The following is a 12,529-nucleotide window of genomic DNA, read 5'->3' as shown; positions in this document are numbered from 1 at the left end:
TGTGTGTGTGTGTGTCTGTGTGTGTCTGTGTGTGTGTGTGTGTGTCTGTGTGTGTGTCTAGTCATTTGGATAAAAATAGGAACCATTATACTTAGATGGTAATGAATGTGAAATGGAGCACTTAACATCTCACATGGCACAATTGACTAAACGGAAGCCCTGAGCCTCTCTTTATGGAACACACGTTCAGCAAGAGCTTCAGTAATAGTGTTTGGTTAATGTCAGCTCAGCATTAAATTTACATTACACTCCTGTGAAGAAGCTCCAACGTTACCTGTTAATATCCAAGGCGGTAACCAGGCTTATATAAACTTATAGATTTTGCACATGAACTAACATTGCAGCTTGCTGATGAGAGATCATGTGAGCCTAGAGATTTGATGTGCCCACGGATTCTTTGTAGGAATAAAAATTCTGGTCAGCGAAGGTCTGTTTCTCTACTCAAGCAAGAACAATGTTGTTTCCCTTTTAATCAGACACACACGGGGTTTGAAGTAGCCAAGAGCCTCACATAAGTGATGTGCAGCCATAGCCTGGGCAGCCCCTCATGCAAGAAATGAATAATCCTTAATAAAGGCTCAAACGACCCTGGCTTCTTTCTGTGCTGTAATCAGTTGCTTTAATGGTGTGCCCTTCAGTGCTTCGCAGGGAAAATGCTATAAAGTTATCTTCCTTATCTTGCTTCAAGGAGGGCTGAATTGGGCCAATTCAGACCTCCCCTCATGTTGTATTTGATTGTGTCATAAAAACCACTGAAGTCAGTCTCAGTTTTGTTGAAAGGCTAGCATTCACTTTCTCTTTCAGGGTGAGCCGCGCCTCTGTGAACGGCACTGGACTTGAACCAGCAGGAAGTCACCATCTTTATTGTCAGGCTGTGGAATTTGTTTTAGGCACGTTCTAAATCCAGCCTTATGCCTTTTGCTTTTTTTTTTTTTAAAGTCTGTAACAAAGGTGACCCAGTTGTGTTTCTTTCATATTATGAACACAGCCCTTTTTGCTCATATCACAGAGGCATATGACAAAATACAAAGGACAAAACTGTGTGTCTATGTGTAGTAAGGACATATATTTCATGACTAAATTCAATGACATAATCAAAAAAGTGTTGTCCTCTCAGAGTCATGAGCTAACAGGCAGAGACCGCCTCTCAGGATATTTTTTTTATAGTGCTGAGATACTGTTCAAAAATAATAGAACTAATGAAAATGTCACATTGACAGAGTAGCCTGTATTAAGATTTTACTTCAAGAAGCCATGACTCGGTGAATGTGACATTGACAGCAACAGTGTTAGGGTTTACAGAGTTAGTAAAATTTTCTAAGAAGAGTATTATAGAGTTGCAGTTAGAGTGTGTCATGTTTTCATTATACTTTCCCTTTACTAGAATTAAGTGGACACCAGTGTTCAGCATTTTGGCCTTAGTATCTTATTTCTGCCTAGGAGAGGGGTAGTGAGCTTTTTCTTTATATCAAACTCTAATGCAATTGTAAAATATAATGCTTTCAACTAAATAAATTAATTTTACAGTATGGTAAAATGCAAGTGCCTTAGGACATTTGAAAAATATGCAGGTAGTAAAATTACATAATGCTGGTGCATTCCTCAGTAAGCAAATATGCCATGTTTAAGTGATTAAAAACATCTTAAAAGGTAGAAATGGAGACTAACAGTAGAAAAGAGACTTAGTTGTAAATAGATTGGTTATAGCATCACTGAAGACTTTACTTAGCTCTCTGGGTTGGTTGAACAAATACGCCAACAAATCTGGAATGAATAGCAGCTCTGTTTGCTATAACAGGTTTTATTTGTCTTGGGTGCAACCAAGACCACATGCTGTGTTTTCTCTTGTTGGAAATACTGAAGTAGGTTTCCATTGTGAATGTGAATTTTTTTAAAAGCCTTAATACCTAGTCTCAACTCAGCTGGGTAAAAGCAGTTTAAGTTTTCCTTTCCTTACCAGCCAGACATCAATAAATCTTAAATCCCTCTACCAAAAGCACATAGCTATGGTTCACTGTCCTGGTTGTAGTCTTAGGTCACTGCCATAGATGGCCTGATCCTTCTCATTTCCAATGGCTATCTTTCTGCCTTTACTCTAACAAAACTAATTTTTAAATTTTCTTTCTCCTCCATTTGTAGTACAGCTTCTTTAACTCAAGAAGTATGCCACTGTAGGCATAGGGCCTTCCCAAAATCCAGTGATGTGGAAATTTCTACCTAGCCTAAACATGGCCAACATTCTGTTTCCCCCCTTATTTACATCCTGTGTAGACAAAGCTATGTTTACAAGCTTTGTCTCCAACCACATCTACTTACTGGAGTTATTAATTCTGCTGAATTTATGGAAAATGTGTATTGGTTATTGCTAGCTGCTGACGAGTAGGCCACTGACTCATGGTGATCCCATGCACGATGGGATCAGACTGTTGTGATCCATAGGATTTTCACTGGTTGATTTTTCAGAAGTAGATCGCTAGGCCTTTCTTTGTAGTCTGTTTTAGTCTGAATGCTCTGCTGAAACCTGTTCAGCATCACAGCAACACACAAGCCTCCACTGACAGACAAGGGCTGGCTGCACGTGGGGTATATTGGCCAGTAATCAAACCTGTGTCTCTGGCATGGAAGGTGAGAAATCTACCACTGTTTAACACCTCCAATAATAGCACAACATATTGTTAAATTGTGTAGATTAACTTTCCACATTGGGACAATGCTGGGTAGCCCATCCTTGCAAAGGTCTCATCACATTCCTTTCTTAATACATTATTGGAATTGTTCAGTTAGCAGGGAGATCTGGAAAGAAGTGGAAGAGTAAGGGTTTAAGAGTATGGGAAAGATCATTGTTTTCATGGATTAGTATCTGATTTTTTTGCTTCTGTGATCTTTGCTGTAGTTTCGTATGGGTTGTTGTTTTTCTCCAGGGTCATACCAGCCTGTCTGAAATGAGTTTAAGGCTAATCTAACATTGAGGAGCCCAGGAGCCAGTAGAGATTTGGCACTTAATTAATATAGTCATGCTCTGTGGAGTGGAGCAGGGGGAGGTTTGAGGTGGTGCTGGAGGAATTGGAACCAGCACACCTCAGCCCACAATCTTGAGGATGCCGTGAGGAACGCTATCCTCTAGTTATGATATGAGATAGGCCCAAATAGTGACTATTGTGCACACTGAGTATCTTACCAGGGTTGTTGTTGTTGTTGTTAGGTGTTGTCAAGTCAGTTGACCCTATGTACAACACAACAGAACACTGTCTGGTCCTGTGCCATCCTCACAATTGTTTTTATGCTTGAGCCCATTGTTGCAGCCACTGTGTCATTCCCTCTCATTGAGGGTCTTCCTCTTTTTCTCTGGCTCTCTACTCTACCTAGCATGATGTCCTTCTCCAGGGACTGGTCCCTCCTGATAACATGTCCAAAGTATGTCAATATTCTTCGCCAACACCATAATTCAAAGGCATCAGTTTTTCTTCGGTTTTCCTTATTCATTGTCCAGGTTTTGCATGCATATGAGGCAACTGAAAACAGCATGGTTTGGGTCAGGCACACCTTAGTCCTTAAAGTGACGTCTTTGCTTTTTAACACTTTATGCAGCAGATTTGCCCATTGCAATGCATCGTTTGATTTCTTGACTGCTGCTTCCAGGGTTAAAGGTGAGAATAAAGAGGGTGAGAAAAGCTCACTCCAACACTTTAACATTCAAACAACTATTTGCACACCTACTTGTGCCAGGCATAATTTGGGGTGCTTGGAGATATAGGGGTGAATAAGTACCTTCTCATATGGAATTTAGAAGTAGTAGAGGGTACATATAGATAAATAAATACCTTTAGATAGTGAAGTCGCTAGAAAAGGATGTAATGTTTGGTAAAGTGGAGGGTCAGAAAAAATGAGGGAAACCCTCAATGATGTGAATTGGCACAATAACCATGACAGTGGACTCAGACATACCAACAATCATGCAGATGGCACAGGACTGGGCAACATTTCATTCTGTTTGTTATACATAAGGTCACCATGAGTCAGAGCCAACTCAACAGGAAGTAACAATAACAGACAGTGAAGGATAAAAGAAAACTGAAACAAGGTATGAAGACAGAGAGTGATAGGCTGGCCAGCATTGGTATGGTAACTAGTTACTAGGCCTCTCTAAGGATGTGGCATGAGCCCAGGCCAAATGAGGAGGAGCAAGTACAGCAAGTACAGAGGTCCTGATGAAGAAATGATCTTTGGGCATTCAAGGACCACAAAGATCTTTGTGACTGGAGCATGGTAAGGGAGGGGAAAGCAAAAGATGAGTTTGCGGAGAGAGAGTAAAGCAAAGTTAAGAAAGGAACATCCCAGAAATGAAGTCATCTTGGGAAGCTTCATAAAAGATAAAGTCAACAGTGTACATAAGTTAACACAGGTAAAATTATCATATTTGTAGCTTTAAGAACAAAGCTAGAGGCTCAGTAGAATAACTAGGAATAAGTAGGTGTCTTATGTCGAGCAAAGTAGCAGGATGTGGGAGCTTCAAAGCCTAGTGTTTGACATGCTGCTGCTACCAAGTTGTTCTCATTAGAATATCTCCAGTAGAAACACTAGTACATTTGTGTGTGAGGTTTTTGAAAGTGATGGCAACCTCCTTTTAAAATAATTCTTAAGCAGTTGAGTAAATTTTTTTTTTTAACCTGGAAAGTTAACTCAGCCTGATTGTCCGCTGTAGTTCGTCTAAGTACAACTCTGCATTTCCCCATCTCTTGCAATGGAGGGGCATCGATCTTACAAGAGATAGCCTTAAGCTTCAGCTGGGGTCTTGTGCTGCTTACTAATGCTTTTCTTTACAGTGGCGGTGGCTGGGTGTTACTGAATGCTTGCCTATAAAATAGGCTCTCCCTGTGAATAAAAACCACCCTGGGAAACCTCCACATTTTAGAGGATCTTCATGATGCTGGCAAAATGTTAAGTGAAATTTAATCTTGTATTCAAATTAACAAACACATGCAGTTTCTTCCAGAAACCAAGTGATTAGGTTTACAGCTATTCTATTTACATGAATAAATATGGATTTTTCCCCCTATTATAAATTCTGTTTTGTTTGGAAGACAGTAAATATTGAAGCATCATGTAGACTTGCCAAATATCTGGGCCTCTTGACACTCCTGGAATCCAAGAAACAAGCCTGAAGTCTTAGAATTCCATCATATAGCTTGCAATGCACTGTTCGTATTGTAAAGAGCAAAGTGTAGGGTACATAAGTTTACTAGTGTATTTTTCTTTTGGCAGAATTAAGATGCTCTGGTTTCAAGGCAATAGAATACAACTTGCCAGATACTCCTTTGGAATCCTCTTGAGAAATCTCTCTGCCTCTAAGACTACTCTGCCTGTGCTGACCTTATTCACAAAGGTACAGAGTGAAAAAGTAAAATAACTACTATAAAAATGTAAAATATTAAAATTGTTGGGTAAAGAAAGTTACACATTTAGGAAAGAGAAAAAATGTTGAAAATGCAATGGAATGAACTTTCTTCAGACTTGCTCCTCAATTTTTCCATCAGCATAATAGTAGTAACTCTATTTCTTGCCCCCAGACACCTCATTGTTTCACAGATATGAGAGGATGAATTAATATATTAGTGGTCATCTGACTGAAAAAAAGAACTATCAGGTTATAATATGACGCTTACATATGTATCATTTAGAAATACCGATTTTCCCATCCCTAACTAATACTAGTTTTAAGCCATGAAATCTTTTTCTAAAGAGCTTTTTTTCCTCCTGAAATTTATAGTAGGAACATTACTGATTTCCTTTTGCTAGTTGACATTTGAATAATTTATAGTCATAAAAGAAATAAACTGCAAGGTAATAGAATCAACTTTAGTGAGTAATACTGCATTTCAAAAAAAAGTTCTCTAATAGATTTTTCACGTTTCAGGCATTTAAGCAATTTGAAAATATCCAACAGTCAGTTATCTAATAACAAAGTTTAAGTAGTTTTTCAAAATGAATTTTCTATTGAGAATGCTTAAACTACTTCACATATCTTTAAGTATATATTGCACTGTTGGAAATGGTCAAACAAAAATATTTCATCTGAGAGTCTACTATGGGAAATGTGTGTGGGAATTCACCACAACAATAAAATAGTCCCTTAAGGCCAGTGGTGCTCACTCGGCCTAACTGTTATGCACAGTTTTTCAATCTGAGCAACAGCTCAGCCAAAAATATTTTCCAACACACACACACACACACACACACACACACACACACACACACGCTAACCTATTCAGCTCAAAATGTATACTGAGCCCTTCATCTGTGCCATTAGGCATATAATATCACTCCCCCCTTCAGAGTTCACAAGCCAGTTAAAGAAAGAGATACTTAAACTATCGTGTCATATCTTTTTCAGTTACAAATAAGAGAAAGTAATTCTCAGAATGACTTAAAGGGATTTTATGGGTTGGTCTGGTTTCAGAAGCAGCTTGATTCAGAAACTGAGCATGTTACCAATCTCTGCAGCTCTGCTTCCTCTGGGTTCAGTCCATCCTTATTCCAGCTCTCCTCGTGGACAACTGCAGCAATCTCAAGCCCCACATTGCACATTTCAGATACCTACAGAAACTCAAGCAAAAGTCCCATGGCTTTCTATTGGCTCCAATCAGCCTATCCCTAAGCCAACCCTAGCCAAGAGGGATAGGATACTGATTGCCTCAGACTAAGTCAGATGTTCTACCCTTACTGCTCAGGAATGGAGTCAGCCATGAGGCATAAGCTGAGAGTAGTTTCTGAGTAGAATCACAGCACTCTTGCAATAAGAAAGGGGAGTGGGTGGTGGACTACTGTAAAAACAGCTTGGGGGCGGTGTCTGACCTCCAACCCCACAAGCGGGAAGGAAAATCAACGGCGCAAGTCTGACTCCCATGATGTGGAGGCTAGACAAGCCTCCTCTCTTCTGCCATCTTTACTAATTCTGACACCAACTACCCCGCACACAGCACTCTCTACTGGGTTCAGTAATTCATTGCAATGGCCACACAGAAGTCACAGACCATACCCACGATTATTGGGTTTATTAGGGAAGTAACAGTTACAATTCAGGCTCAGGGACACTCAGGATACAGTTCTTGCATCAGTACAGCTCTTCCCAACCATGCTCACAGACACACCTCTCCCTGGCCCTAGGCGTCTCTCCAAAGGCACTCAGCTTTCTCTGTCCGTGGGCCGGGAATCCCACTGCACCGTTCCCTGCTCCTGGTTCTCTGTTGCCAGGTCTCTCCTGCCACCGCTTCTCACCATCTTCAGAGTTACATCTTACTCTCTCTCTCAATCTCCTGCTTCCCGTAGCTTCTCAGCAGGGATCTCGGGTCCAAAGGACACGCTCTCCGCCCCTGGCTGTTGTTCCTTTGTGGTGGTAGGATCCGCCTCTCTGCTCTGGAATTAGCTTTCTTTTAAGGCAAAACTGACCAATCCCCTAGGTGGGCCACAATTACCCTATCACATAGTCCTGCCCAATCACCTGGGTGGGAGTTACAAGACCGTGGCTAGAAAGGCCACCACAAACATAATCAATCATGCCACAACTGCCAACCTAATAAATGCCCACTGCAATTGAGGGATAGAGTAAATAACAAGTGCTATGTTGGTGCCATGGAGAATCCCAGAAAAGGATGATATTAATGCTGCTTGGAGGGTACTCTTGTTTCATAACTTTTAGAGAAATAAAAAGCTATTTTCTCCTCCAAATCTACAACCCTTAGTTCATTCCTTCTCTTTGTAGACATAAAAGTTAGTAATCCTATAAAAGCTTTACTCTTTTAGCCTATAAAACAGACTTATGTAGTGGCCTTCTCCCCTACCCCCCAAAAAGTCACTAAAATCTTCAGATGAGTTGGATTTTCATATGAATTACAGCTTACATTAAATACTGAAATGTTATTAAAACAAAAGATAACGTGTATTTTTATTATTAGAATTAACCCGATTATTTTTTGTGGTGTTTAAATATTCCAGACCACTGGGTCTTATCCTTTTTCAGTTTGTAGGAAACCCTGGTGACGTACTGGTTAAGAGCTCAGCTGCTAACCAAAAGGTCGACAGTTCAAATCCACCAGGTGCTCCTTGGGAACCCTATGGGGCAGTTCTACTCTGTCCTATAGGGTCGCTATGAGTCAGAATTGACCCGACAGCAATGGGGTTTTTTAGGCCCTTTGAAATCTGATGAACATTTCCACATAAAAATACATACACACATGATAATTTGTATGGATTTCCATAGACCCCAGGTTAAAAACAAAAACCTTGTCTAGGCTCTTCTAAATGTTTTTAATACAAGAGTAAAATTTTGGTACATTTGTTACTTCTGCAATTTAGCATGTTCTTGTTTTGCTTTTGCTTTTAAGATCCTGTGTGTACTTTTTAAAATGATTGTCTTAAAACATCACACACTACCCATAATAATCTATTTATTGATAATAATAAAATGATAAGCCTAATTCTCTGACCCAGGAAATTAGAGCCAGAAAGACAACTTCCTTCTGAAGGAAAATGGTCTTTTGATTATCTTGGTCCTTGTTTCAATATAAGTTGTGAGTTAAAATGGAGGAAGGAATGCTCTTATATATCACAGCTCATCTCTTACCATCATGCTAAAAAGCAGGTTTTATATAAAACCTGCCAATGATCCACAGTATTCTTGGCAGATTTCTTTCAAGGTGGTTAGGTGTGTAACAGTGGGCACTGAAACCTGCTTGCTCCTCAGGTGAAGAATTAGTCTGGGAGCCCTATGCCTGACACTCCTAATGAGAAAACAGGCAAAAAGTTAATGAGTTGGTATCATCATCATCCGAAGTGAGTAGAGACTTTCCGCATTTTAAAGATGAGGCGATCACTATCTGATGGCCTCCTAATGGGTTTATTCCTGTGGACTTATTAGGGGAGACAGGCTGGCAAGGCTCACTAACCCCACCCCCATCAAAACAGACTTTAAGCCATTCCGGGGGTATCAGCCAGACCAATTGTGTAAGGCCCCAGGACTACAGATCAGGGAAAAGTAAGCCTCCCAGATACCGATTAGATGAAGCTAGTAACAAATGTAAAATATAAACTTATATATTTATAAGTATATAAATATACATTAAATAAAATTCATGGAGAGAAAACAAAGCAACCAAAAAATACTGAGAGCCCATTTACCATGAAAAATAAGCTATTTACAAAATGGCAGTGTTTTGCTTCAGAAGTAAAGCAATGTAATTGACCTGATAGACAACTGTCCTTTAAAATAAGTATTATCTGCTGTATATGTTTTTTTTTTTTTGTTAGGCTACACACCATTCTTTGGGTTTAATGGCTTAATTTTTTTTTTTTTTTTCCTGTAGGATCCATGCCCCCTTTGTGATGAAGCCAAGGAAGTACTCAAGCCTTATAATAACAGGGTAATATAATACAGTTGGCTTTTATGTGTATGGAATGGTATTGTATGTGGTATAAAGAATCTGCCCGGATCCTTTCTTTAGGAAAAGAGATTAAATGATTTTTCGTTTAAATTTTCTTTCTATTCTTCAGAGAGATTTTAGTGCTGATTTCCATAAAACTCATTACCCCTAAGTGTTTTTCTCTGAGCAGTACTGGTTTTCTTACTCTGACTCTTAATATGAGCCAAAGTTAACTAGCAGGTGCAGTATTCATACTTTCTTTAAGCTTTTGTCTCCATTCCTTTTATCTTGTTTTGCATTTTCCATGGAAGTACTTTCATATAGCACACCATCACACCTTTTGCATTCTTAGAACCAAAACACTTCTGTCCTGATTCTCAGGCAGCTCCTCGACGGGGTGTCCCAATTGGATCACTTTATTTCATTGGGAAATGAGTAATGCCCTGTTGCTAAATGTAACAGGTGTAATAGAAAAGTGGCCAAGATAACAAGTTAGAGAATATAAACGAAACCAATCAAGCTGTGGAAATCAGGGAGGGGCATTTGATTACTATGAGCCTAAAAAAATAAAAATTCTCAGCATTAGAAAACGTCTGGGGATCATTGTGTCACTTCAACTGTTGCATTTTTCCATGTTGTTTAAAATACAGAGCTTTAGTGTGTCTGTGTTTCAGTTTATTTTGCAGGAGGTGGACATCACACTTCCAGAAAATGCTGCGTGGTACGAAAGGTATAAATTTGACATTCCTGTCCTCCATTTGAATGGCCAGTTTCTGATGATGCATCGAGTAAACATCTCAAAACTTGAAAAGCAGCTCCTGAAACTTGAGCAGCAAGGTGCTGGAGGCTGACTAATGCCGTCATGATTGTTCACCCTCTCTGTCCATAAAGCATCTTCCTGAGGAAATGACCGTGGCCGCCTCATACTCCTTTTGTCGCTTTCACACAGCCCTGAAGGATGTTCTGAACTCAATGGGTGCCAAGTAAATGTTGACATTCTTCTTCTGATTGATAGAAGCACAAATACCGGAACTGTGTACTGTTTGCATTTTATAAAATAAGAAGAGTGTGTCGACAGGGAGGGGGATGATGGAGGGAGGGAGAAGTCGATTTGTGTTATTTATTTTCCCTTTTTGCATTAACATGGAGGCACTTAACACTCGCTGGCCAGTGTCATTTAGAGGTAGAACACACTGCATCCCTGCTGCTGCCCTGAGGCTTAATTTTTTTTTTTTTTTTAATTGTATTTAAGGTGAAGGCTTACAAAACAAATAGTTTCTCATGAAACAGTAGTACACTATTGTTTTATGACATTGGTTAACAACCCCACAACATGTCAACCCTCTAACTTCTCAACCTTTTTTTTTTGGTGAAAATACACATAGCCAAAGACACACCATTTCAAAAATTTCTACATGCACAGTTCAGTGACATTGACTACGCTCTTCCAATTGTGCTGTTATTCTCACTTAAGATGAAGGCTTACAGAACAAAATAGTTTCTCATTTAATAGTTACTACAAATGTTGCCCTATGACAATGGTTAACAATCTCACAACACATCAACAATATCCTTACTCAACCTTGGGTTCCCTATCACTGGCTTCCTTGTCCCCTTCTGCCTTCTGGCCCTTGTCACTGGACTACTGTACCTCGTTAGTCTCATTTGGTTTTACGGGGCTGTCCACTCCCAGGCTGAACGGTGAACCTCGGAGATAACTTCACCACTGAGCTAAAAGGGTGTCTTGGGGCCATACTCTCGGGGTTTCTCCAGTCTCCTTTAGGCCAGTAAATCTGGTCTTTTTTTTGTGAGTTAGAATTATGTTCTACGTCCTTCTCCAGCTCTGTCCAGAACCCTCTGTTGTGATCCTGGTCAGAGCAGTCAGTGGTAGTAGCTGGGCACCATCTAGCTGTACTGGACTCAGTCTGGTGGAGGCCTTGGTAGGTGTGGACAATTATTCCTTTGGACTAATCTTTTCCTTGTATCCTGTTCTCTTCATTCTCCCTTGCTCCCGAATGGATGAGACCAGTGGAGTATCTTAGATGGCCGCTCACAGGCTTTTAAGACCCCAGATACTACTCACCAAGGTAGAATGTAGAGCATTGTCTTTATAAGCTGTGTCATGCCAATTGAGCTAGATGTTCCCCGAGACCATGGCCCCCACAAGGGCTTAACTTTTTAATGAAAGAATAAATGCTCTTCCACTCAGTAGGTAGAGTGGACTGTGAATTGTTAATACACTGTGCACAGTCAATAAAGGGGTGTTTTAATGAATACATTTGCATGAAGCCTGTTTCAGTGGGGTTTAATAATACCTGTTTAAAATCAGAGTTCATTTTTGTTGGGTAGAAGAGAATAATGATCCTAGCCAAAGAGGCTTCATTTGAGAAAAACAAAAGACTTACAATCCCCCAAAAATTACAAGAATCTCAACATGCTTTACACGTAGTCAGTGAATTGATTCATAACATTTCAGGGCTGCTTTGATAGTTACCCAGTTATCATCAATGGAGTTCATTAAGCTTATTGTAAGACAGTTTTATCAAGTTTTAATATCTGGGGAAAATTCACTTCTAACCATAACTGGACAGATTTGTCATCTAAAGAGAAAATACCCTTTTCACCATTTTAAGTAAAGTGTTAAACATGTAGGTGGGTAGCCTTATTTATATTTAGTCAGATTTAGCCAATATATGAATGGATCCATTTAAAAGCAAAGCTGGCTTTTCCTCTTAAAATCACATCCTTGCAATTTCATCTATAAGGAAGTTCTTTATTGAACTATTTTAATGAATCTGGATATTGTGGGTCATTTGGCTACATTTTAATTTGATCAGTGTGATTTAGTCTTAGAAATTATAGACTGTTAGAGCTGGCACACCTTAGACTTTGTCTAGTCCAACCCCTTCGGGAGGAATCTGAAATTCAGAGACTTAGTCTAAGGTCACACAGCCAGTCAGCTGCAGGGCAAGGTCTTGCCCCCAGGCCCTAATTTCCAGACCACCTGGGCTCATTGCAGGGGCCTCACCGTATTATCTCCCTACAGAATCCTCAACTATCTGGATCCACCACAAATTTAGAAGCAACTTTAAAAGGCCTCCAAAGTGACAATA

The 12,529-nt window shown here is 39.8% G+C and overlaps 1 protein-coding gene across 7 annotated transcripts in view; it reads left to right on the top strand.

The window, feature by feature from the left end:
* CUNH5orf63 (chromosome unknown C5orf63 homolog) overlaps positions 1 to 10,691 on the top strand; it is a 23,562-nt gene extending 12,871 nt beyond the window's left edge. For 6 of the 7 annotated variants that reach the window (XM_023738689.1, XM_023738690.1, XM_023738693.1 and 3 more), the window contains 3 exons: positions 5,263 to 5,383; positions 9,360 to 9,416; positions 10,091 to 10,691. In XM_023738689.1, the coding sequence (XP_023594457.1) occupies positions 5,270 to 5,383; positions 9,360 to 9,416; positions 10,091 to 10,267 (348 nt within the window). In that variant the 5' untranslated portion in view covers positions 5,263 to 5,269 and the 3' untranslated portion in view covers positions 10,268 to 10,691. The remainder of the gene's footprint in view (positions 1 to 5,262; positions 5,384 to 9,359; positions 9,417 to 10,090) is intronic. The other variant, XM_023738694.1, reaches the window with a different exon arrangement.
* Positions 10,692 to 12,529: the final 1,838 nt, after the last annotated feature.

This window comes from Trichechus manatus, unplaced genomic scaffold, assembly GCF_000243295.1.
Source record: "Trichechus manatus latirostris isolate Lorelei unplaced genomic scaffold, TriManLat1.0 scaffold00121, whole genome shotgun sequence".
Lineage (NCBI taxonomy): Eukaryota > Metazoa > Chordata > Mammalia > Sirenia > Trichechidae > Trichechus > Trichechus manatus.
This window is presented reverse-complemented; position numbering and strand designations above follow the sequence as displayed.